General features: G+C 45.9%; 1 protein-coding gene across 1 annotated transcript in view; it reads right to left on the bottom strand.

Annotated features, from left to right (window-relative positions):
- Positions 1–27,705, bottom strand: part of snd1 (staphylococcal nuclease and tudor domain containing 1) — a 93,958-nt gene that overhangs the window by 17,015 nt on the left and 49,238 nt on the right. The window contains exons 17-18 of the mRNA XM_088282266.1: positions 16,606–16,794; positions 1,753–1,894 (exon numbers count right to left, since the gene is read on the bottom strand). Of these exons, the coding sequence (XP_088138392.1) occupies positions 1,753–1,894; positions 16,606–16,794 (331 nt within the window). The remainder of the gene's footprint in view (positions 1–1,752; positions 1,895–16,605; positions 16,795–27,705) is intronic.

The following is a 27,705-nucleotide window of genomic DNA, read 5'->3' as shown; positions in this document are numbered from 1 at the left end:
ATTTTGGTTTGGAGCAACTTTTTTATTTTAGTAGCACCGGCTAGAATTATTTTTTAAATTTAGCCCCTAAAGTGTTTTTAACTTTTTGGTAGACATGTCTTTCATGAACTGACTGACCAAGAAAAAAAATCCCCAAAAAGTATTGTCTTGGAGTACTAGGGTAATTTTGTAAGATTTCCTTAGAAATTGTGCCCAACCATGACCTGATTTGAAATGGATGACACATAAATGCAACGAAATTGAGTTTTCACCTTTGTTAGTGTCTGGAGCACGGTGTCAAAGTTTGATGACTTGAGACAAAACAGCGATATCTAAAAATCTAAACTCGGCTGTCACATGTCACCGTGCCGTAACGTAATTATACAGCACAGTGCACGGCTGCGGCGCTTCGATGACAACACTTTGAAGTGCTCTTCAAGGGCTCGCTATGAGTTAATGCCGCTTTGAGCGCGCGTCAGCGAAAACCAAAGCGACCAAGAGGAGGAGGAGGAGGGAGGAACGGCGGGATGAAGGGTCAGGATTCAGTTCCCTGATGTGGAAAACGCCATCGGACAAAATCTCCAGGATGAATCCGTCTTTGAAAAGAGGTGAAATAACCCAAAAATGGCGGCGTTCAACCAAAATGGCCGACCTCCTCGTCTTTTCCAGCATGGCATCTGGAGACTTTTTTTGTAGGTCTACGCATGTCGGACAAGTCAACCAAATTTCATGTCGCTAAATTAACTCATGGCTGAGAAAACCCCTCAATGCCAGCGTTTGATTTTGCGAGGCCAACAGAATATTCTATGCTATACATGACACAATAAAAAAAAGAAAGCCTAAGACGTATAAATCCGTCTTTGGGAGGCAGGGACTACATTTTTGAAAAGATATATTTATGTCTTATGGATTGAATGAGTTAAAGATATTTTCAAACATTCCCGCAATTTCAAGAGAGCCTTGATAAAATAATGACCGATTTCAAGCGTGCCCGGCCGGGCACTAACTCGTAAAACACTGCTTTTTCCATTAAATGGCTCCAATGTGTTACATATTAGTGCTTTTATGCGTAGCATGTTAAATTCTTGTGCCCGTGGCAAGTGACGCTTAAGGCGTACGCCCCTCGCTTCAATTGAAGTGCCAGGTACTGCACGTGGTCCTGATTTTCATCGGTTGTGTTAATACCTGGAGGGGAAGGAAAGCGAGGGGAGAGGAGGAGGGGGGGGTTGGACGAGCGGTGTTAGCCGCAGGCGCTAGTGCGCCTTTCAACCTCGTCTGGGCCTACAGCGAGATGATGAAAAGATGATCAGTTGCATGTTTGCGCTCACAAGCTATTGGATTATTCAAAGGGAGCAAGCCATGCTCAAGATTGGGATCGAGTCGGTTTTAAGGGCTCGTCAGGTGCAACTGTAACGAAGCAACGGAGCGTCTCCGTAAATGGCACATTTGGTTAAACTGTCGCTAATCTCGGAAAGTTTCATACTTGACGACAAATCAAAGTTTGCCGACAAGTTCACATGGAGCACGACAACACACGGGGAGATGTATTACGTGTGCATTCATTCATGTGAAAACATACATCATGTGCATCCAAGCGGGAACAGCGGGATTGTTAGTTTCCCGGTCACAAGTGACAGGAGGGGAACGGGGTGGGTTGATGGATTCCCATCATTGCATCGCGATAACAACAAGCGGCACGTCTGCGGCTGTGGGAAATTGCGGTTCATAAAGTTAGCCTGGTGTGTAAAGGCGGATATTTAAATTTTTTTTTACCTGTCTCTACGTCCTGGGTGTACAAGTGCAGCATGTCGGTGACCTCCGTGACGTAGACCGGCTTGTATTTAGCCACGCGTTCCTTTTCCTCAGACACGTGCACCACATCCTCTTTGGGCTTCTCCACGTAGTTGGTCCACACCTGCAGCACACACAAAGCCACGTCAAAAAGGCAAGAAATAAAAGAAGTATGAAAAGACAAGTGAGAATACATTCGCTATTACATAGTCGTAGACGCGGGTATAATGAATCAATTAATCGTTTCATTGACTCTGAAGATTTGTGACAATTGCGCGGGATCGGTGGAGTCAAAACGGAGTGCGTGTCGTTAAAAATGTCCGACGATACATCATGTCATATTATAATTGATGTACTATGCATGTCTTTAAAAAAGTCAAAATGATGTCTTGCGATACATAAAAAAAACGGTATATTCATCGTGTCATAAAATGGCTTGTCATATTGAAAAGAAATCTAACTTTACATCATGTCATCTTCAAAAAAAAAAAAAGTGTATTATAAAGTAGCGGCAAGGTCAAATCTTTTGTTTTTGCTGCAGAGTCGAGACAATTGGGTTTCGGATCAAAATATATTAATTTAATATATTATATTTATAATATAATTAACAATTAGATTTTAACCCACCAAAAATATAATAACATGTGACTGATGGGCGGATGTTGCCATTAAAAATGATTGCCAAGACTTTAGATAGTGCTTGTTCTTGGCTTTGGGTTTCACCTGTGAAAACCGTATTTGCTGTTTAGCAAAAAATGCTGACCGGTGATGGTAATATGCAAATTTTGAAGCAAACAGAAGAAGGGAAAATCTGTCTGAGTTAGATTTAATACCATGAAACAATGTTGACCCGCAGTTCCAATACTTTTGCATCTGTAGCTACAATACACATCAAACAAAGCCATTGCATACGTTGTCGAACTCCTTTCTTGCTAATACGGCATTAAAATATCTAAAGACATGAGGAAAAACGCTCCGTCATACTTCACATCATGTCATGGAAAATGACATCATGAAACGTGAAACGAGTAAAATGAAATAATGACGTCTTGCGATACATGTTGGTGTACCTAATATTGTGGACAGTGAGCATCATAAATCTTAAGCAGCGTAAAAAACAAAAAAAAAAAATTTTAAAAACAACACTTGGTTTCAGCATTGGTGAAAAACACAAGTGGCCTTAATTTGATGGAGGAGTGTGTGGGGGTGTGTGGGGGTGTGTTTATAAGTGTGTGTGAGTGTAAGCAGGTTCCATTCTTCCCCGCATCAAGGTTACGTCTCTTTTGGCTTCCCAGGGAGAGACGGGAGGGCAGGAGGCTCATTAGGAGGAAGTGCTTCGCCGGCGGCCACGTATCAAACCGCACAGATGCCAGCTGATGTGGGGGTGTGCATGTGTGTGTGTGTGTGTTTACTGTACAAAGAAACCGGGGTGGCGGTTGCTTGTTAAGGCAGAATGCAGCCGTTGTGTACTCCTCTTTAAGAGTAGTAAACACACACAAAAGGTGAAGAGGAAAAAGGATGAAAGCAAGCTAATAATTTTTTGGAATTGTGTTCACACTCTCTCTCTCTCTCACTCTATTTTTTTTTTAACTCATTCAATCCCAGCCGTTTTCATGAAAGGAAATACCTCAATCACACCATTTTTTCCCCTGGATATTGACTGATTTTGCAAAGGCCTACAGAATCTTGTGTTCCAAAGATAATAACATGGAGCTATGATGCAAAAAAAAAAAAAAAATAAAATAAAAAAAAGTCTAAGACGTATAAATACGTCTTCGGGAGGCAGGGACTACAATTTTGAAAATGTGTATACATGGATTGAATGAGTTAATATTACAGCAGGCGGATGATTTTCACAAAAGTGTAATCACCGCCAAGACGGCGCCGCCTTGCAGTGCCGTGCAGACGCCAACCTTTCTGCGGCCCGATTATTGCAGCACAAACAAGCAACAATAAACTTCTTAATTGTCCATATATATTTTTTAAGCCTTCCGGTTTATGAAAAAAAGAGGTTGTGACACCCAATTCCAATCAATTATTCATTCCACAACGTCGGATGAGGTGTCGCAATCCCGGAACGGGGGTCGAGTAGGTTAATTAAGACGAGTAATTGTAGCCATGCGCAGTAAACTTGCGGATCAACCATGGCGACTTTTTTTTCGGGTTTTTTCTTCTCTGCCGTGATATCAACAAACATTCTATACATTCCAAAGCGTCCACTACGTAAGGCAAAGATTTTAGGAGTTAAAAAAAATATATATTTTTGACGTCTTTAGCCGTCAATGGCACTAAATGAGTTAATACTCAGTGAAGAGTGTCTTCAAGTAAAGTTGAAAACGTGCGTTGGATTTTCTGTGAGTGCATCATCAGAAAACAGTGTGGCGAGCGCGCACACACTGCCCAAGGCTGATGACCTTCCGTGAGCAGCCAACCATCCAGTTTGTTCCACTTGAATGCAGGTATGTGACTGCTGCTGTGCAACTGCAGCCAGATGCTCCCGCCAGCCAGCAGCCACAGACAGACAACGGCCGAGAGACACACACACACACAAAGACGGACAGAGTGAGAGTGACAAAAGCGCTAATAACGAAGTCCGCTCAACTTGCCCTTCGCAACTCCGGAATGACATAACTTTGTTTGGACGTCCAGCGCCGCCATTTTGATGGCAAAGCGGGCATTTTCGTTTCAGACGCTAATCTCACACCTCCCGATGCCAGATTTGGGACGCTTTTCCAACAGCAGGCATGCCATCAAAGCCAACAGACCAACCAATTTTTTTTTTTTTTTGTTCAAAGTGTAAAGTTATTATGACGACCAAAGTGAACAAGCACTTTCTTTTTCTCACTAACTCAGGAAAAAAGGCCTTCTTCAGTGATGAGTCATCTCTAAGTGTGACTCGAAATGCGGCTGCTATTCAGTGATTAGAAATAGTTTATCATTTTAACTATTAATATATATATTTTTTTGTAACCTTCCGGAGACGCGAGTCAACAAGTGGGTCCAAGTGCAAATTTGCCGTTTGATGGTGAGCGGGGCCGCCTTGAAAGGCGAGCACAGGTGCGGCGAAAACATCGTCGCAGATGGGCGACCGAGCGCCAGACGGACGAAGGTGGAGGCGGCTTTGAGCGCTGATTAAAAGGTGCGCGTGTGTGTGTGTGTGTGTGTCACTTGAGAGCGAGTGGTCTGCTGAGAAAAAAAAGATCTTCACCCCAAAGTACACTTTGTGTAATTTGACAAACAAAGTCTGTGTTGTTCTTTGCGTTCCAAATGCAATCGCCTTGGACTTTCTGTTCTGATTAATCAAAAAAAAAAAAAAAAAGAGAGCGCTCCTCCAAAAGAACATTGCGCGCCTATTCTAATCAGTCGTCTGGCGCGTCCGACCATTTCCAACGCACGGCGGCGGACTCGTCGTCTGCACAAAGCAAAGCGAGCGACATCCTACAGACGGCGTTGGAACTGGGCACGCTCGCCTTTGTCAATTCATTAGCCAATCACGCTTTGAGAACAATTGAAATCAATAAGAGCATGTTATTCATAAGAGTGGCCTTTGTAAATCAATTTAGACTCTATTATATCCCTAATGAATCCTCGGTGGAGAGAATGGCTCATTAATTCACTGGAGGACACTTTTCTTTCTTTCAATCTCTTCCTTGTCCACTGCTTGCCGTTTTTTTTTTTTTTTTGGGGGGGGGGGGATGATTAGGTTCTATAAAATACAGCAAGGAGGCAGATAAAAAGCAATTTGATTGGGATATAAAGTAAGAAGAGCCCCTTTCACACTGCTGCGTTGCCGCTCTGTAGAAATGACACAACACCAAACCAAGACGACGAGGGGATTTTTTTTTATATCCGAGTTGTAAAAAAGAGATGGGATGCCGCCCGAGTGTAAGGTCATTTTTTGTTGGGTTCAGTTCATAATTTGGAGAGGGGGGGGGGGTTTTATTGTCAGTATAACCTGACAGTAGTACATGAGCGAAATGATTTGTGAACCGAAATCGGCCTCAGTTGCGCTTATCTTGTCCGTCTGATTAAATTTCAAATGAAGAGATTTATAAGAAACCACCACTCGTGAGGAAAAACAACAATTCAGAGACGGAAGGGAAGACCGAAAAGGTGTCGATCTATTATTTGACTGCACTCACATCAATTGCTTCCCGGCGAATGGGCACAAAACTAGAAAAAAAAAAAAAAAAAGACGAGCAAAGTGACAGCTGAAAGGCCACGGAAGCGACATAAAATTGGAGACATTTTTACTCGCCAGGTACATATATCGTGTTTCAAATTTTAATGAGTCGCACATTCTAAAAATATAACTTCTATAGGAGTCGGCTAGTTTACAATGCTAATGATAGCTTAGTATTGCTAAACGCCGCAATTTTCCCGCAGCTGGACAGCCGACTTTGCTCGTCAGTCACTATTACGCACTTTTGTAATCACGCGTCAATTTTGTGGGCCGCACACGTTCAACGCTAAAAATAGGCGGGTCATTTAAGGCAAAGGACATGGAAAATGTGGGCATCCATGCCTAAAAAAAAAAGGTTAAGCAGGGTTGTTGACGGAACATTAACGCCAACGCCTCACCTTGTCATGGCGACTCAAGCGAGGATGAGTTGGAGGGAGGGTGCGAGTTGGCGCTCGTTGGTTGGCTGAGGAATAGTGATTTCCAAGGGCTTCTTTGCCCAGCTTGCATTTGCAAATATGAGGTGTTGGAAAAGCGTGACACCAACACTGGGAACCAATTTTGAACGCAAATTGTGCAGACTGTAAAAGGAAAAGGAACTGAAATGGCAAACGCCTACTTAATACAAGAGTCAAGATAAGCCGTGATGGAAATTTCCCCGAACCAGGCCTCTAGATGCGGTCCGATTATGTCTTGAGTGGAAACAGCATGTGGCTCATTATCCGAGTTTATTTTGCACAATTGCACGTTTGCGATAAGGATCGGGACGCTGTTTGTGCGCGATTGTGGAAGTCTGAAGACTTTGTACTTGCGTGACTGCGAGGGCGGGTGGGGGTCAAACACGACGACACACTTGCCCCAGCCATCGCCTTGCCGGCAGAAATGTGAATATCGGAGTTCACTTCCAGAAGGCCTTGGTAGGATAAGTGCCACCCGGTTGCGGTTACTTAACAGATAAATTATGCATGAAAGCAGCACCGGGTTGACGGATGGATGGCGAAGCGGGCGGAAGGTGTAAGGGAGCTGCAGAGAAGTGTCCATAGAAAAGACAAGATGCTCCCCCTCGCTTTCATATCACGGCCAGCGGATGTTCTCGTCAATTCCCGGCTTACACGGTTAATATGACCCCCATCTCCACCGGCACCGGCTTCCTTCCCGCATACAAGAATCCGAACAACAAGTTGAAGGCTCTGAGACGACCCGAGGGCGATCGCAACTTGCTACGCGTTCCAAATTGACACAAATTGATCCACTTTGGCGCGTTGGTGGGCTTTTGGGAGCGTCGTCGGCTATTCTTGGCGGCACCTGGCTGCTGGAATGTGCGCGCGCCAAAAGAGGGCATGGCGTTGCCATGGAAACAGGACATGCTGCTGCATATGGAATTGGGGCAACGGGGCCCCGCACAAACGTAACACCTGTGACGGCGTCCTCAAGGGCGCCGCACAGACGACAACAAGTTTGGTAAACAAACGCGGGCTCGCAAACCTTGGAGGCAAGATGCGCCGGCATACGCAGCGGGAAATTGCGGGTTGAGGCCTTTGGCGATCGATACAAGGATTGTGTCATTTACCATAACCAAGGCCTCCATTGCAGAAAACCAATTCATTAAAAAGTTTTTCCATGGGCATTATTTTTTTTTTTCTCTTCACTCACTCGCTGCCAACCCAGGCTAAATTTATAGATTTTTTTGTTTGACTTCATTTTCTTCTTTTACCACGGGAGTTTGCTCAGCTTGATTCTCGGTAAGCCACCAGATGACTTCCTTTTGTCCTACCATGTTTACCTTACACCAAACGGAATGCCATTTGGTCCCGAATCAAACGTGGCCAACTGGTTCCCGTATTCGCCATCCCTCCGAGAGAGCGCGATCTCTCGGGTCGGAGTGATTAAGAAAGAGGACCTCCTCAACGCCACTATGTGTAAGTATGCAATTTAAGGGCCATAAATCAACTTTTTAATTAACACGGCACTCTCGCTCCCAGGTTGCCGTGGTGTTGTCATGACAACCGCCTTTCCCGGGTGCCGTTATCAGGCTTACGCGCGCTCACTTGCTCTTAGTTTTTTTGGGGTTTTTTTTTCCCCGAGAAGGACTCCTGATCATTTTTCTTTCTGATCACACCTTCCGTGGAAAAATGTGAGGCAAAAACAAGGGACGGTAGAAGATGAGGGTGGGATTAGCGGGACGGCGGGGATGCGGGACAGAGGCCTAGAGGTTAATACCGATCTGGCGGCGACGAGGAAAGTGGACGGGGACATGAGGCAGGGGGTGGAATTGATAGAAAAGGAGACCACATGAGATGTTCAGCGCTCGGAATTGCTTCCCTCATCTGGAGTGATATTGTCGACGATTTGGTGTGGCCACTCAGCCAACCAATTAACATCTTTGTAAAGCCAGAAAACGGTTGCGAGTGGGGGGCAGCTCGGATGCCACAGAAATGCGGAACAAAGACTCCTTTGCCGAAAACTGTCCAGAAAAAGTCATGAATCTTGTCGCTTGAAGGTTCGCGATGACGCTCACGCGCTAGACGGACAAGCTTCAGGCTTGCAATCAGTTGCGCATATTCATCGTTCTTCCCTTATTGCTCTGGATAATTGACAAGCTCGCAAAACAAGTCGCCATCCATTTCGGCACACTCGCATTTTAACGAGGTCACCGCATGATGATCCTTGAGGTTTTTGTATCGCGGCCGCAAGCATTAACGAAGCTGATTAATACTCTGCGGATGCGCTTTGATTAGGGGGCGGACATTTCTCACTATTTGGGTTTAATTCACTTGAGCCACTCGACTGCTCATTGTCTTTAAAAAAAATAAATAAATAAATTTGAAAAAAGGAACAGGCTAGCGTGTGCAGCTCGAATAAGTTTGGATTTCATGTTTTAAGTCGTTCCACAATTTAGCATTGACCATCTGTCGCGTTCCAAAGTTTGCTCGGCCAAATTCACTTTTGAACCCCCCCGGCCCCAGCAACATGGGAGGAAGTCTGGCTTTTCATTCGTGGCTTCTTGAAACTTTTTGCCTCTCTAATTCTCCGTTTCTAACTCTGATTGACACACCGAGCAAATGTCATGTGACCAAGCATAATTGGCTTTGGAGACTCAACTTTCACACCCCGCACTAGGCGGCGAGCCAATTTTCGGGTTCAAGCTCGGTCATGCCTTCGCGAGGGGAAAGCCCAAAACGGGTGAAGAGACTGAGCAATTTCAAGCGGGGCCCTAATGAATCAACGTACTTTGCATTCACCTCACATTTGAGAGCATGCGAGGTGAATGGCGAGAATGATAAATAGGACGACCGGGGTGTGAAACGGCAAAGTTGCGAGTCAGACTGGAGGGAAGACGGTGTCGAGTCACGGGAAAACGATTACTGTGGGAGAGAAGAGATGGCAGGGGGGGGGGGGAATGAGGCGCATTGTGGGAGAGCGAGACGATTGACTGCGAGGAGGTAATAACGACAACTGATGAGGTGCGAGAAGGCCTTGAAGAAGCGACCCGGAAAGTGGACCACGAGTCACTTAGCATTCCAACAAAGTCCGCAACTAACGAGCTCAATAAATAGGTCGAGGTTTGAGGATGATCACCAGCCTTGAGAGCTTTTTCAAAGCAGTGCCCAACAGAAGCAAACGCTTAACATTTTATTACAATGAGAAAGGGAAAGGAGGGTTTTTTTCCCCCCTCTTACGGTTCTAACTATAACTGCTAGGAGGCACACTAAAAAAAAATAAAAAAAAATGTCAGAGTCCGTGTAAATGTCCAACTTGTCCGGAGAACAAACCTGCTGCTCAAATGGCTCTCTTACTCCACCGCGTTAAACAAGAACGGTTAACGGAGACGACGGCAGCCTCGGCGGGTCGATGGCAAAATTAAAAAAAAAAAAATACAGAAATCCCAATATCCTGACGCATCCTCATATCAACTCTCAAAATGAACACGAGGAAGAGTCCGCCAATCAAACACGTCGACTTTGACCACCAGCAAAGGACCGCTACATAAAAGTGCCCAATAAAACGTAATGTCCTCACAGAACAAATTCAAATAAAAAAAAAATTTATTGGAGTGGGACCAGTGACAAGGAGTAAGCATTTATAGGCGGTTCATCGATATCATAATTAGACTTTATGATCACACACATCATGACACCACGGAAATTGTTGCGGTGTGATCGAACCCAGATTTGGTTCAAAGGCTTTTTTTGGCCAGAATTTTGCCAATTTAATCAGGACAGCGGTCTGAGCTGGCACACCGAGTGTGTGTCAGTCGGAGAAACAAAATCAGTGAACCTGATTCCCGTGGGTGCATGTTCTTGCCACTCGTCTTTATCGAAAGAGATGGGAGGAAATTGGAGAAACACCCAAGAGGCATGGCAAAGTTTTGGCGTTCTCCCGATGCCGAGGGTGTCGAGGCTCGGCATGCGTTTACGGGCCACAACGCAACGCATCGTGTCATGCGGCATCATGTTCTCTGGCGCTCTTTCACCTCGCTCATTCTGGGGGGGGATAAGGGTCCGAGGCGTTTCCGCACTGATGAACCGTAGGCGGCCGCAAATCGGCCCCTGAGGACCTCCGGCGAGAAGTCGGCGTGAAAGGCCGAGGACCAGGCGGCGATGCATCGGATGCAAAGCAGACAGTGACATCACGAGGGTCCGAGGGAGCATATGGAGTGTTGGGGGAAACAAGGCAAGCCTTCCGTGCGTTCCTGGGAACGCTTCTCTTTGTGGCTGGGTGCGTTCCGCAGATGACACAGCCCAAGTCAGCGTGAAATTCTGCAACTTGTGCGCATGCATAATTCAGCCGGGCACAAGGTAAAGGCTGCTGCCTCGTCCCGCGCGTCTCCCCGCAGGTCGTATTCCCCCTTGATCACGGCGACCGCTCCCGGACGGCGCTTGGCAGGTGATTGCCACGTGAGCACGCGATGGTGAGACAAGGGGGGGGGGGGAACAACAGAGAGCCAACAGACTTGCTGACGTGGGGGAGAAAGAGGATAAATATGTGAGGGAAGAAGCGGCGGCGAGGGTACACACATCACTGCGTCCCGCTGATCTGCTTCTCTGTCTTCCTGTCAGCGCCCGAGGCGCCGAGGGTCCGGCGTGCCATCCACACAGGAGTGGCGTCCCCCCCCAAGAGAGCGTCCGCACATGCTCCGAGTAGCTTTGAGTAAGCAGGAAAGAGACAGCTCGAGTGGTGTGCGCGCGCATATTATGTAATCCAAATGAAAAAGGCCTCTGTCAGCTTTTTGCTTTTGTGTGGTCAGTAGCTTTTTTTTTTCTTCTCCAAGACATGGAGGCGTACGCAAAAGACGGCGCAGTAAATAAACAGCGCATAAATGCAAAGACACAATGCAAACCGCACGCCGCCAATTTGCGGAGCAGCGCGCTCGCTTCGCCCTTTTTTTTTTTTTGCGGGGAGGTCTAATGCGGGTCACATCGCTCATTGCGACCACCCCTGCGGGCAACGATGTCCCCTCGCCGCGATCCTGCTCTCCTCTCGCTCCGCCCCGGAAAAAAAAAAAAAAAAAAAGCCTGCAACCTACCATCTTGCGAGGTCAAACGGTCACGGAGCGACTGTGTTACCATTCCAAGCAGAAGGGCCGATTTAAAGCATATTGTTGTTATTCGCGCCCATAAAAATATAGAGGCGAAACTTGTGAAAATAGAGTTGCAAGATTAAATGTGTAATGGCGATCTGGTATAATGATATTACAGTTTTCTTCATTGCTGTTGCAAGGGAGGGTGACCTGCAGGAACAATACGAGCCTTAGACCGATTATCGGCCCCGATATATCGGCATCAGCGTTTTTTTTTTATTTATTTAAAGGCCGATAAAGTAAAAGCTGGTTTATTTTGGCTCGCTACAGCACACTTTTGTCTCTCTCTGCTGTGCTCGTGACCCTGCCTGCAGAAGCAGATTTTGGCTCACCCACATACTGGTGACTTGTGCACCCAATCAGCAGCAAGATGCCTGTTTGCTTTTTACATCGATTGACACGCACTACGGCAGAGGTCCCGCGATCAGAGGCAGGTATAGCAACAGACTTTGCTGAAATTTTAATAAACGTGAGTTGACTACAACAAAGTTGCCTATTTTCTAAAATCGAAAAAAAGAACTTTACTTTTCACTAGTAGTTTAAGAAACATGTACTTTAAACTAGGTCAAGTCTTGGAGTTTTTATTTTTCAAACTTTTTTTTAGAAATTAATATCGGCTTCAAATATCGGTTATCGGCTTCCATGACTACAAATAATCGGTATCGGTATTGGCCCTCACTAAACAACACAAGATTTTTGGGGGGTTTAGCCAAATTGGACGTCGCAAGTTTGACACGACTCCCGGGCTGAATTTGCAAACATTTTTACAATTTTACAGCATACTCAAGCCTAATAATCTAATCTCGGCAGACCTAACAATAACACATCTCCAGCAACTCAGATGTAAATCCCGTTCATTTGTGCGTGACTGACCGGAGAACGCCAGCGTTATTATTCCTTCCACTATAACAAAAAAAAAAAAAAAAGGAAGAGTTGAGTGGGACAGAGGAAAAGATTGCAACTCTGAAAGCATTTCTGTAGCTCCGGGGCGTAAAGAAGCAGCGAGCGTGGTATTAATAGAAAAGAGACTGTCATCCGTGGAAACCAAACAAGGCGACTTGTATGAGATTCTCCATGGACGGTTTACCTTCTGCATGCCGCAAACACAAAGCAAATCAGCGTCGAACGAGTGTAGGTAAAACGCCGAGCGAACCAGAAGCCATCCGAGCGAGTGATACTGTGGTGCGGTGGGGCTAAACTGAAAACAAAAGGGACACACAAGCCTATTAGGTCCAGTCAAAGGCCCAATTATCCGGATTCCTGCTAAGCCAGGTGTGTGATGTGACGGTCGCGATTGCTTTTGACAGGATGACAATGTGGTAAGCGAGCTTTGCGTCGTAGATGTTGAGCAGAGCCGGCAAGACTCTTGACCCGACCGAGGCCAGAAACTCGAGGTTGGATCAGGCTATTGACCGAAAAAGCAATCCCGACTGCTCGATTGCACGCGCCGTTAAAAGAAGACCCTTGTACTTCGGGAAACTTACTTCAAGGAACTACGCCAAAGTAGGAGTCGTTTTAAAAAATTATATACATTTTTTGCCGGTCTAATTCTGAAAATTTCAATATGTAGGGCACACGGTAGGGCTGGGCGATAAACCGAAAATTTACCGTTACCGAAATTCATTAAAATGACCGAAATCATTTTGCCCCTGTCGGTAAATTCGGTATTAAAAAAAAAAAAAAGAAAAGCCTTTTCTGTCTGCGGCAATGTTCATGCCCCTTTAAGACCGCTTCGGCGCCTCTAGTCACGTGACTCCACCCGTCTGATCGAGAAGGAAAACAGACGTCGCTGTCGTAGCTGGCGATTCAAATCCAGAAGCTTTTTCGCCACCCACAACACAACCATGCTGTGCTGAAAGTTCAAAGTGAGAAGCAAGGTTCGACAAGTGACAACAGCCCATTAGGAGGCGACACCATACGAGAGAACGTCTCAGAGGTGGATGCGATAGCCTAGCACATAGCTAAAGATAAAGCTCCTCTAGTTAGTGACGTGCACAGGATTTAAACGCTTCATTTATCGTTATCGAGGTAAAATTGCTCAATTTCTCGCGATATTGATTTGAGGTCATATCGCCCAGCCCTAGCACACGGGCATATAAGGCGCATTCTGCAACATTCAATCCAAAGGACATACAAATAACGTAGTCCCTGCCTCCCAAAGACGTATTTATACGTCTTAGCTTTTTCTTTTTTTTTTTTTGCCTCATAGCTCTGTATTTGCATAGCATTAGAACAGAATATTCAGTTGGGCTCGCAAAATCAGTCCAAAACCAGAAAAACGCTGGGATTGAGGGGTTTCCTCCAGTGAAAATGGTTGGGGTTAAATAAATGAAGGGAAACAAATCAGAACAACAAATAAGAAACAACATCCCACTGCCAATTTTAAAGCGTTAATGACATCATTCATGTCCCAGCAGTCAGTTTTGCCCCGCCCACAAAAATATCAGGCTGAAAGGCAGCGCCAAGGACGTGTCACCATATTCAATGTCAAAACAAGGCTGCTTCAAGTGCTTTGACAGCGGGCATTGATGGATGGCTCAAGTATGAGGAGAGGCAGCGGTTCACGGGATCCGAGGTTTATGATTCCTGAAAAGATGAAAAGAAAATACACTCCCGAGCGCAATGCTCGCGGTACCTCCGGTGGGATCCAAAGAGTTAAAGGGGTGCGAAGGGCACGGCACAAAGCATTAATCCAGTTAATAGGAATGGATTCAAAGATGATTAGTCGGAGTGGGACAGAAATAAAAGGCCAGCATAAGGATGTGAGAACAGTGTATGGATGAAAAGAACCAGTGTGGAGGGAAGAGGACGAGACGGGAGGGTCGAAAGGCACGGTGATGAAAAGACGAGCGTCTCGTAACATGAAATATCGTCAACGCGGGCCGTCATATCCTCGTTTTTTTTTCCCCGCCTCTCCTTTCTCTTCCAAGTCCTCCGTTGGCCCAATGGAGTGTGTTAATCTCCTTCCAAGGTTGGGTAATTACAGCGGGAAAAAAAGCCCTTGCTCAACAGAAAGCGCATTCAGGTTATTATTGAGTTTGGGGTAGGGGGGGTGCCCTATTGTTGATTCACCTATTCATAATTAGGACCCTTCAATAACCGGCCCGTTTCCTTCCTCTGGCCGCTTTTCTTTCATTAGATTTGCTTTCGAGCCAACGGACGGCGCCATATTGACGCAACAAAACAATATCAAATAGCTTCAGTGCATGGGAAAGCAGAGGTTAAACGTGTGATTAAACAAAGTAAACGTTGCATCGGAGAGCAGAAAGATCCTTAGTGTAGTAGCAATGTAATAAGTAGATTCCGTGCAGCATTTTGTTGCCTCAAGATTGAACGTCTGGATGATTTTTTTTTTTAGGCAATAATGAGGTACTGCTGACTATTTTAGCCAACTCTTCTTGCTGCGAGACTGCATATTTACTCTAGAAACAATTACTCCTTTGCCTGGGCTTAATCAATTTGATTGTTAAGTCCTGAAGCAACAATCTCATCCACAAACAAAGGCAGAGGCGCTGGACTTAAATCTTGTGTCGCTGGTGACGAGCTGGACTTTGTAGCGCCGACTCTCCAAAATAAATTTTTGAGCTGACACCCGAGAAATGCAAATATGCTGAGCCCTCCGCTTCGGAAGGCTTCATTTGGAGCACAATCACTTTGTCCCACTGGTCTAATTGTAGTAAAACCTCATTGAGTCAACCAAACTAAGCAGTTCTGGGTTCCGGCCGCAACGGCAGTGAGGCTCAATCCCCTCCTTGTTGGTGCCGTGCTAATTCCCTGCTGGACGGGCAAAGTTTTCATGAATGCATCTGCTGGTATATTTCATTACGACAACCTAGTTTTCTCGTAGGGAAGCCTGACACAGCATGTCCTCTGTTACCACAGCCGGAGGGACGCAACTAAAGAGGCGAGGCGATAAGAGGAAGGGAGACAGGAAGCCATGCGGAGCTGCACGCAAGACAAAGACCAGGCGTGACTTCAAACGAGAAAATAAAAGCAAATATCTCAGCTTTTTTTTTTTTTTTTTACCCCCCTCTACTCTAGGAGGTCTCCACGGGTTAATTAGAGCACACCGAGTCCCATCTCAGCTGCCTGCAAGTTGCAAACGATGCATTAACGCAACACAGCCACCACCGCCGCCGCGCAAAACAAACAAACTCGGGTCGGGCTCGGACCGCGCCACATCAAACAAGATCACCGTCTGTCTGGCTCGCCGCTCTCAGGTTAGCTCAAGTCACAAAGCTGGCGGTGGAAGTCAATCCGGCTCAACTCGGCCGAGGCGAAGGGCGGTCGGGTGTTGTCATCGGAGGCGTCACCGACGAGCCTTCCCGCGGCGCTGAGATTAAAGGTGGCAGCGGCTGGATCTGGCAGGATTGTTTATTTCACTTGGGGGGACGACGGGGGAAAAGTTCAACGGTGAGAAAGCCAAAAGGAAGTCCAGAGAAGATGGCGAGCAGGTTCTTGGTAATGAGGACAAAGATCTAAAAAAATCTAAAAGGTCAATGACGCACGGCAAAAGAAAGACCACGCAAGTCCCAATGTGCTAATTATTTTTTGTTAACTTGCCAAGTCTGACGCCAAATATGATGCATCAACTGAAGAAATATTATCCAATTTTAGGGACAACAACAAGAATGAAGGTTGGGCCTTTTGAAGGTTACAGCCACAATATTACAGTCACGCAACGACATAAGCCACAAAAAAAATAAATAAAATAAAAAGGAGACGATGCCTGCGCGGAAATGGTGAACGAGACGCACATATCCTCGCCGTGTCAGTTTAGATCGTCTCCCAAGTCGAGCTTGTTAAAACTACTCGGCACGGTGTTGATTTTTAATGTCACGGACCCAACATGGATGTACACGTGTGTTGAAAATGGCCTAAAAGTGAAATAGATCAATAGGTGTATTTTTGATTTTAATTCAATTCATTCACTGCCATTGACGAGTATAGAAGCCCAAAAAAAAAAAATAATTTTATCTGGGCTGGTAGTGAATGAGTTCATCACGAAAAAAAAACGAGCCCTCCTGTGGCATTCTTATCACGGAATGAACTCCTCAAGTAAAGTGGCACCAACCTTCTCCTTCCGCTGCCGGCACCCGTCCTCGGCCGACACCAGCGTTTTGTAGTAGTTGCTTCGCTCGGCCGTGAAGTGGACCTTGGACAGGGCGTTCTCTACCAGCGCCACCGACAGGTTGACGCCTTCGATGTGCAGCCAGCCGATGAAGTTGCCGGCTTTGTCCATGTTCTCCACTTCCACCTCCACCTGGAAACCAATACGGGGGGGGGGTAGAGACGTTGTTAGCGATCGGTAGCACAGATTAGGTGAAGGTGTCATTACAACGGATGAAGTGCAGATGCTATCTTGGAGGAGTTGGCAGTGTTCTTCGCCAGAGCTCGCCATTGATTCCCTAATATGGATTTTCCTGCTGTGCTTCGTCCTCACTAAAATTAACCTTTTGTCGGGAACATCTGCTTCTATCGCGGGTCAACTCACAGCCGATGAGCAGCATTGAATTATTGTGGTATGTGTCATATTTTTTTTTTTTTTTGCAACGCGACGTGTAATTTTTAAATTTTTTTGCAACGCAACGCCTTCGCAATTAGCCACTTGCAACTCATAAGAAAATTTGTGCCTATTCAGACTAATTATCTATTCATTCGGTTTCGACCACTCATGGGAAAAAGGGTGGAAACAGCACAAAAAAAAAAAAAAAAAGATTGTTGTTTTTTTTTTTCCCAGTCAGCGAGAAAGCGAGAGGGCAGGTGCGCCGGCGAGATAGGAGGCCGAGTCCAGCGATTAGGAGCGTCGTCGGTTAATGCCGCGGCCACGGGGGAAATCTGCAGAGAATTAAGTTTATAAACTGCTCGGCCTCGCCCGCCGCTCAAGCAAAAAAAAAAAAAAAGCCTTTATTTAACGCAAGCATAATCGGAGGTGTCAAACTTGACAACGTGGCTATTTCATTCAGGAATCGCCGCCATTTTTTTTTTTTTTAGCTCAAGTCAAAGGACATCAAAGCATTTTAAAGCATACTCAAACCTTATCTACCTATGAATATTTCTGTACTCGCCCTGCACGATGGAGGCTCGAGCACTCTGGGTGCAGTGGCAGTTACATAACCAGGCCATTTGGACGGCACTCGTCCACAGAGCACCGTCCAATGTCAAACGGGAGGAGCGGTTGAAGGCGAGAAAAGGTTAGCGACAAAAGGCTGGAGAAGGGAGAAAATTATTTTATTACCTTCAACCATGTAGCCTAGCATAAGCGACGACGTCGATGAGACAAAAAATAAATAAATAAATAAATAAATAAAAAAAAAGGTTTCTTTTTAGTTCATTGTGCCTTTTAATAGCTTTGGAAATATAATGACGACGAAGGCGCGTGGCGGCCTAGAAACTGCTTTTGACTTGAGCCCAGATGGCTCCCAGTAGACGGCTTCCGTCGAGCCAAGATGGCTCCCATCGGAACATAAATGGGCTTCGGTAATCTCATAAATGCCGGGATTGTGTCGACACGGCCGATGGAAATGAGGAGACGGGAGGCGCGGGGGGGGCACAAAGTTAGAAGTGTGTGTGTTCATTTATGTGCGTGCACAAAAACGCAGTCATTCCCGAGCACAAACGGGGGCCCCAAGGTCATTGTTTAAAACGGCGGCAGATTTAATTCACTTAACTCTTTGGAAGTGAATGAAAATAAAACAAGTGAATGAATAAATAAATTAGAACAAAAAAAAACTGCAGTGCGTGACACCTTGTCAGGGCCAAAAGTTGCACTAAAACAAATTGAAAGCACGCAGCGAGATTGCATTTCAGAAATTGGTATTGTTGTCCACCAAAACAACAGCGCGAGATATGAGATATGACCGACAAGAATTACAAATTTCCCCACATACAACCAGTTGTGTTTGTATATTTATTATTAAGTACAGTAATGAAATGTGTTATTTTCCTTATTTAAAAAAAAAAAAAAATTGACAAAACTTTTGTTCTATTTTGGGGGGCCCAGAACCGATTAATGGCACTTCCATTCATTTCAATGGAGAAAGATGATTTGAGATGCTAGTGTTTTATTTGTTTTTTTTTTTGTTTATTTTTTTTTTTTTGGTATTTGATAGAATGAAAATAGAGATGCCAATATTATATTTATTTTTTTGGGGTATTTGATTGAATGAAAATGTCATTTCAAGCCACCATTGTAGTGCATCGATTACATACTAAAAATACCCATCATCATTTTGCAAAACATTTCTGTGTAAAATATATGTTGTTTAACTATAAACAGATACAAAGCGCAGGCTACTGTTAAATGAGACATTTTTTGGCCCTACAGCAGCACGCGCCATCGCAGTCTTGATCAGATTTCAACCAAAATCAATATCTTGTAAAGGTGTCGCTTGCTGGGAGGAGATAATTAATCAAAGCTCAACGGCAAACAAAATCAAACTGTCCGAGACGACAGATGCGCGAGCGGGGGGTTCCAGGGGGGTCAAAATCAATTGTCTGACTGACTGCGAAATAACATGAAATTTGTGTATTTCTTGAGGAAGGAAAGACCTCTTTTTGGCTCTAAAGTTTGAAATCAATTGGCCAAAAAAATGCAATTGATGGCACTATGCTCCTCCCACATTCCAACAACACAATTTCCCAATTTGCGTGCGAGGCAAAAATTCAATTTCACATTTTTTTCATGACTCGTATTACGAAATACATATATGCTGCATTTGGTGTCACTCAAAACTCTTGCTCTCATATTAATTTTTTTTCTGAGTGGTGCTCGTTCGATTATTCCGCCTCCGAATTGAAAAGGTTAGCCGGTCCAACCCGACGTGGACAAATACAAATCACCGGTGAGCCACACATGAATGAATCAAACAAACCGCCATTGATCGCCTAATGGCATTGACCGGGAATGGATGTCAAGTCCGTGTTAATGGAGCTTGTAATTAAAGAAAGAAAATCATTGATGGCAAAATGAGGTCTGTTGAGAGTCTGCTATGTTGTGATTGCCGAAGACTTGTTGCCCAAAGTTACCTACAGAAACCCGTGTGGTGAATCGAGAAGGGTTACGGACGTACCGGCAAGACAACGGCGAGAGGATCATTAACACATTCACTGCCATTGACGGGTATAGACGTCCAAAAAAAAAAACATTCATTTTCCCTGAACGGGCAGGCCAAGAAAACAAGCGCGATGTAACGCCCGCCATTAGGCCCGTCTGATGGCCATTAGTGAGTTTCCCCGAGGACAAAAATCGAGTGACTTGAGGGAAAGTTGGACAAGGTGGACACGATTAAGTCGGGTTGGATTTAAATAGATTTGTTGTTCTTGCCCATTCACAACCCGAGAGATCAATCCGTGCTCTACGCCTCACAATTTGGAGAGTCTGTTACCCGACTCGGACTTGAGCCAAACATCAAAGGAAACATAAGACGCATCAATGGAAGCGCCGAGGGCTCTTTGTGATGCCAAATGACCTGTGTGATCTTAATTTTCCGCGCCTCCTCCTGCCTTTGCCAAAGCAAAATGACTAATAGACATCATAGGAGGCGGCCGCGGAGATCAGTGACAAAGATTAATAGGAGACCTTTTGGCAATATAATGACAGGCGGGATTCGACATCAGTCAATCTCTGACCTGTTGGATCAATATGGTTTTGTTTTGTTTTTTGAGGGGTCATTTCATGACCCGCACCCCCATTTGCGACTTAAAGTGACCCTTCGTCCAACCACGATTAACACAGCGCCAACAAAAAATAGCCTATAACAGATACAAAAAAAAAAAGAAAAGAAAAGAAACAATTCCCGGAAGGTTTAAAAAGCAGGAAAGCATTTGTCAGCAAACTAAATCATGCTAAATCTTTTTGAAAATTACTTTATGGATCCTTTGCTGGATGAAATGAAATGAATGAACTGAAGCGACTGCTCAGAGCCTGAACAGCCTGGTTATTAAAATCAATAGCAGCAATAACTACAATCCCGCTCCGTTTCCCCCCCCCCCCAGAAGGGTGGCAAGCCGGTCGATGAATATTGAGCTACATTTGTAATGATACTAATATGAAATAATTCGCCTTAACTGGGCGGGTTCAGGTTGAGGGAACACAAATGGGAACTGGGCTTTGGGTGCTTTAAGACGACTCCATTGAGAATGAAGCCAGAACGCGAACACTCGGCCCGATTTTTTTTATTTATTTTATTTTTTTTGTTTCACATTTTGAACATTGACCAGACATTCGAGACTAAACGTGTCTGTCACCTTTCTCCGCTTTGTCAAACTTCCTGCGGTAAGTATTCATATCAGCGACAAGAGCGCCGGTTTTCACGCTCCACTTTCCGCAGCTCGACGACTCAAATTAAGATTTCATAATGGAATTTTAAATATTCATGCCTCGGTTGCCACTGTGGAAAAAAAAAAAGTGCCTGAGATCGACCGATCTGACGTGGTGGCGGTCTGGGAAAAAATGGTCATACATTTGCTGGAGAAAAAAAAAAAAAAAAGAGGCAAGGGTGGCCGTAATGATTCGTCTCCGCCTCTTTTTTTTTTTTTTTTTTTTTTTTTTTTTAATCCCCTTTCACCAGTTGATGCGGCAAATGGCATCGCCAGCCCGTGTCACTCAAAGAGCCATTTCTGTCCTCCCGGACTGTCTGCGCTGACAGATTGAGAGAATGAGGCAGACGGTCGCGCAAGAGAGCAGAGACAGAGGCATTTTTCAACGTGCCTTTTTGTCAAGTTATGTGCGCTTGTCAAGAAGCCGAGAGAGATTCGCTCGGGCTGTACAGCTCAAGTTTTAGAAGAGAGGCGGGGGGTGGGGAGTGTGGAAGTGGCAGAGGCGAGCTAGTCAAGAGGCGCTACTCTCGGAGTAGCGCAGTCGCACGACCACAACATTGCAAAGGTAATATCGCCAAACAGTCCAACGTGTCACCATAAGCCAGGGGTGTGCAAACTTTTTGATGGGCGGGCCACAATGGGTTCTAAAATTTGATGTTATGTCATTCCTACTTAGCAGCCTGCGAGTAAATAGAGTTCGTCTGTTGCTAGACGACAAATTACAATTGGGCGGCAAATATGATTTCACCTCCAGTCGCCTTTTCTCTCGGCCCCGAAGACTTTTTATGATTCGGCGTGGCATCAGATGTGAGAGCGCAAATTAAATTGGACGCAGGCCTAAAATGTGTGCGTTCTCGTTTTTTTTTTTTTTTTTCCACAATGAATTCCACCCATCAAAAGCGAGCGCTGTAAAAGTGGAGCGGTCAGAAAGGCTTTATTAGCAGTCTGTTACTTTGAATAGTCCGGCAACTTGAAACCGTCGTTAAAAAAAAAAGAAAAAGTAAAAAAGCAAGCGGGTTCACTTGATTTGGTCCGAGTCTTTCGGACGAGTTTGTTTTTGTCCTCATTTGCCCTCATCTTCGCGCCCTACATGCCCGCCATAATCCAGATGCCGCTAATCAGCGCTAACTTGGGGAGGACACGAAGGATTAGCGCTGGCAGAAGGCGACGGGACAAAAGACGACGAAGGGCAACCAAAAGGCGGGAAAAACAGAGCGAACAACTCGCCCGCCACACATGAACGAGTTGAAATAAATATCAGATTTCGCCGAGGGGGTGTGCTGCCATTTGAATTTTTTTTTTTTTTTCCCTTTTGAAAATGTTTTTTTAATTTTCGTCATTCTGTGGACTGCAAAGATACGGGAGGATAATAGCGAGATAAACAAAGCATTGAAGATTGCAGCGCACCTGCGCTCAAAAGGTAGACATAATTAAATGATCTGTATCCGAGTGCATCTCTGATTACGCTCGATTCATTTGGCAGACGCACTTTTAACGCCCCCCCAATAAGATATGGCTATTGTGTGCGCCGATACGAAGGATAGAAGTCCCTTGAAAACAGGCAGCGGATTCAATTACCCTTCAATGTCGCCACAGGCAAAAGCAGATACACCCGGTTAGCGCGTGATGCGGTTACAAGCTTACAACAATTCGCCGTCTGTACTTCCTGTCTCCAATACACGACACGACACCTTTTTGGCGTCGCCGACGGGCTGCTGTCTCGTGACGTTTTCCGCTCGCCGCTCAACGGCGGCGTCCTCCGAAACAAAACTCAGGTGACTGCCTGAGCAGTTCTATTCTCGGCAAACGCGACGACCGGCGTGGAATAAATGGCGTCCCTGCGAAGTCATCCGGAGACAAAAAGACGCATTGAAATGCACGTCGGTGGGGGGGAGGGTGAAAAATTACATTTACAATCACACCCATCTTCACCCTCCCCCACCCACAACGGAAAAAAAGCAATAATGTGGACACAACCCAACAGGCAGGTCGTCCATCATTTGTAGCGGTTTACCTTTTGGATATTAAAAGTTGCAGAAGCACTAACCCGGCAGACGTGACAAGTGGATTGTTGGCCACCTCAAATAACCGCAGCGTTCCCGCTAAACACCGAGGCTCCGAGCCTTGTGGCTAGAGTCCATTAACTCGGAGAAATGCGGGCATCAGTGAAAAAGCTCCAGGTAAGGCGCTCGGGCACTTTTACGCTCGATGGCTCCTTTTAATGTGTTGTCGAATTTGAATAGATTTCAAAGAGAGTAAAAGCAGCCTTTTCGCTGTCATCCATTCAACAAAAAGCCATTGTCGAACGTGATTCTCGGGACACGAGCGCTCATTTTGACAAGTCGTCGAACCGTAACGGAACACTAACTCGTGCACTCGGCTAATTAACAAACATTGAGTGTTAATCAAGGCAGTTTGAAATGAGGAACAAAATCAGCAGGCAGAATTAGATTTCGGCCGATAAATCTCAATTTGGTCAAGCTTGGACCAGAACATTTTTTTTGAGCAGAACCCAAATATTATTTCTGAAAATTGACTAGGTGCTATTTTGAACTGTTCATAATTCCTTCCAAAGAAGCTGAAGACAAACAAAATGCTTCACAGTTGGTATGGTGTTCTTTAGGTAAATTGCACAATTTTATTTTTTTTTTTTTAAAAAAAAACTCAGGGTAGCTTGATTTCATCGGACCACAAGAAAATCTCCCAAACACGTAGGAATGTGTTAGTGAACCTGTCTCCAAGGGCGGGAATTTCTCAATTTTTGAGCGGCAGGCAGTCAACCAACACCAAACGTAATGTCGGCCAGGATTAAAACAGCTCGGCAACTCGGCAATAACCGACACCCCTCCACTCAATCCGTGTGTACTCACAAACACGTTGCCCCGGCGCACAGGTACTCAAGAGAAGTCAATCGACATTAGACCCCGCCGCTCTCCTTAGCGACGGCGTGGGAGGGCCGCCTCTGACGGAACGCGGCGCTGTATTATTGACTTTAATTTAGAAAGTGCTGCCTGCTGCTTTTCTTTTTTTTCCCCCTCCCTCCCCTCACCATTGCCAGGACCGAGCGGGACCCACTTGCCTCATGCCAACCTCCGGCGGGGATACACCTGATTGCGCCGCTCCACAAAACACACTCAAGCAGGGTGGCCTCCGAGGGAAAGGTTCGTGAAAGGTTTGAAAGCTGTGTGGCGCATTCTCGCTACTATTCAGTCACTGTTTCTTGTTGTCGGGTTCGGCGCCAACCGGTGGACAACGGCATCCGTTTAGAACGCGGGACTTCAATGAAGGTATTTAAGAGTTAAGGCGTGTTCTCTCCTTGTAGGTGCAAGAAAAATGGATCTTTAGCACTCTAAAAAAAGAAAAAGAAAAAAAGATTCACCCTCAGTTGTCCTCGGATGAGGCATAAAAACGGCCGAGCGCAGTCCATTACTCAGCGACCACATTGTCCGCCTGTGAGGGAATAAACGCAACGGGCGCCTACTTTACGCACACATATGCGACGAGTAAATAGCAAATTCTCACGCCTGACAACGAGTCAGGAGTCCGCTCTTAAAGTGAAGGTGACCAGTATGTTCCTTAGCTTTATTGGACTCCAATTGAGAGAGCAGAATCGGTGAATACTAATAAGGAAGGAAGGGAGGGGGACTTCAGCCGGAAATATGATATTTTTGACTTTGTTGGAATAGAGTTGGAGGAAGGCTGACCTCAACCCCGTCAATCAAACACCTCTGCGAACGGAGCTTTAATTTTGCCGCCGGGTCAACGTACAGGCCTCGGTCCGCCTAATCCCATGCGACGTGAAGTGCGAGCGAGATTTCAGGATTAGCGCTTTGGTCGCGACAACACCGCAGAAGGTGGCGACTTTCGGTAAGCTTTGAAAGGATGTTTGGAGGTCAGCGGGGATAACGGGAAGGTTTCGAGTTAAATGTAACACAATGGCATTCTTGGAAGATATTTGAGAAAGAATATCTTTCCTTTAAGAGTTGATCTGATTACCGGCAGATATTCCATTGTAAGACTGCTTCATCCGTCAAAGCTGCGCACGCTGAATCGCGGTTTATGCCTCACACTACATTCAATGAAACTGTTTAAGATGATGACGTCAAGGCCAACGACTTTTTTTTTTTTGTCTCCTTTGTTGCCCGAAATCAAAAGTAGCGACTCTGTCAGGACGTAGGAGAAGCAGACAGGGGGTGGATCTCTGCTTATCTGCCAACTCCAAAAGATTCAGAACCTCCTGCTGCCGTGACTTACCGTGTTTTACCTGCATACTGCCCGGCAACAGAGACATCCATTTTCTGCGGCCTGTCAGTTGGCAAAGCAACATCGTGATAAACGCACGTACAAAGAGGCGCAATGAATTCTAATGTGGGAGCAAGAAAAAAAATATTTTTAGGACCACGGGGCTCAAAACGCGCCACTCGTGTCGTCTTCCCCACGCCGATTGGGTTAAGGACTGCTAACGAAGCAGCGTCTTTTCTTCTGCTTTCAGCTAACACAGCGCTACGGCTAATCCCGGCTCTGGCAGCCGCTAGGAACACAGCTCGACATAATGAAGCCCATTAGTCTGGAGACAATGGCAGCTCGCGGAAGCTCAAACGTTGAATAACGTCGGATGAGGGGGGGGGGGGGACACTCATCCTTTTGCCTTGAACTGTCATGACCCGATTCTGCTCTCATTTGAGTAGGTCCAAATAAGCTCAATTCGTTCATTTAGGAATGGAAATTGATTAAAAAAAAAAAGGCAAGGTACCAGAAGGCAATATGACTGAAGAGAGTTCAAGGTTCGTCCAGCACACAGATTATCAAATGCGGCTAGGCGGACACTGCTAATATGCATTTATTGCCCAATATTAATCTCCGGAAAAGCTGCTTCGTGATTAAACTTGTACGGTGCTTATGAAATGATATCACAAACAGGGACGCGGTTCAAGCTGTGACCGGTGTGTGGATGTGTGTGCGTGTGTGTAATCTCTCGCAGTATTAATTCCTAGAAATGAAGATGAAACCAGGCACGGGCTGTAATCAGGTCTTTTTTTTTTTTTTTTTTTGCCTGAAGGTCGGCATCATTGTGTGTTTCAGTGCAGTGGCCTGGAAAAAGTGGCTTAAGATAATATTGCATCAGTGCGGCCAGCGCAATCAAGCACGGGGACATTACAGGCCACTTAAAAGGGCGGCAGAATTGGTGCAAAAATTTCATAATGGGGCCGAAAATAGTGCGCCTCGTTTCCCTGCTGGATAAAAACTCTTTGAGGCGGCAAGTTCAAGGCAGGATGATTACACTGTTTATACGCTCTCCACTCCTTGCGCATCGCGAGACGACAGCCTGACGCGGTTACTCCATATCAAAAGATTTACGCTGGAAATTGGAGCAGAACTCCCCATTCGGTCATTGCGATGGATATGACAGAAGAAAACCATGTAAGATAAAGTTGTGGTGGTCCAATAAACGTGCAACACATATAAGCAGTTTCTAGAACTCAGGACGACAAAAATCATCTATGGAATACCGCCTATGGACTCGCGCTGTGACTCCTTGATCCTGGCAATGACATTACCATTAGTTTTAACATTCAAATGCACGTTCCGCTAATCTGATTGTCATTGGTGCTATGGCGCACTGCGGACCTTTCAATCCAAATGGAACGAGTGACACGCACACATATGCAAACGGACACACAGGCTGCTGACCTACATGTGACTGGCCAAAGCCCAGATTTGCCAGCACTCGCCCCCGGGGGGTGTTGGGCGCAGTTCGTATACTCCCATCGAAAGACCTCGGTCGACAAAGCCACGCCTAAGTAGGTCGCGCGATACCCCCAAACCACACGCGGTGCCCTCCGGTTCCAGGGAGGCTCCAGAGAGCCTTGGGGCAGTCAGAGGGCATCGGGGCTGGCATGATGGTGTGAAGGTCCCACATATCTGACAGCTCATCGGTTTATCACCAGTCGCTCGGTCCTGGAGGTACGGCCTGACAACACTTGTCTCGTCAACGCCGGTGTGTGTTTTACTGTGAACATATGGGGCCCCACTGTGTGACCTCGCTCGCTGGCTGCCGTCCACCGTGCGTACTGTACATTGGCACCACCTAAAGCCCTGGAACGCAGCTCCAAATCTAACAGCTTAGCCGGGGATGCAAATTTGCGGGGGATCGCATTCTGCTTGTACTCCAGGTGAAATCGCTCGAGAAAAGTGATTTTTTTATGGCTTGCCAAGATGGACGACAGGAATATAAACATGTTGAGCGGAAAGGTGACGAAAAACCATTGCGATGCTATGGAAGGATGAACTGGATGGAAACAGTCCAAGTCACCCGCTCACCAAACGATGGCACACGATGTCCACAGAACAGCTTTACCTCCGACAATCGCGCACTTCCGCAACTTAACTCATTCACTACCATTGACGGCGAAAGACGTCAAAGAATCCTTTTCTTTTTTAACTCGGCTGGGAGTTAATAGCCGAGCATTCTATTTTAGCCAAGACAATCAATGAGGAAGGTGCAGTTACAGAATCAGGGCTGGCTGTCCTGCGAGGGAATCCCTGTTCGGAGGGTAAGCGCTTCACCCTAACGGAGGAAACTCCCCTCTGTATACTCATGTGGCTGCCGTGTGCTCCATTGAAGCCCATTGGTATTCAATTGCGGAGAAGTAAAGGAGAAAGTCTGTGGGTGTATAATGCAGAAGCTCGCCTGTGTGCTCATTGCGCCGGTGGGAATAGTGCGCTGCGCTACAGGCGCTATGACCTTTTCTGCCTGCCGTGCTTGCTCTCGCTCTCGTTTCCCTTCTCCCGCTTTCGCACACACACACACACCTAGCAGCGCTGTCACAGCGAGCTTTAGCTACCATCAATT

The sequence above is a fragment of the Idiotropiscis lumnitzeri genome, chromosome 2, assembly GCF_059441095.1.
Source record: "Idiotropiscis lumnitzeri isolate Australia: NSW breed Sydney's pygmy pipehorse chromosome 2, RoL_Ilum_1.0, whole genome shotgun sequence".
Lineage (NCBI taxonomy): Eukaryota > Metazoa > Chordata > Actinopteri > Syngnathiformes > Syngnathidae > Idiotropiscis > Idiotropiscis lumnitzeri.
The sequence above is the reverse complement of the archived record's forward strand: the minus strand, read 5'-3'. Positions and strand labels throughout refer to the sequence as shown.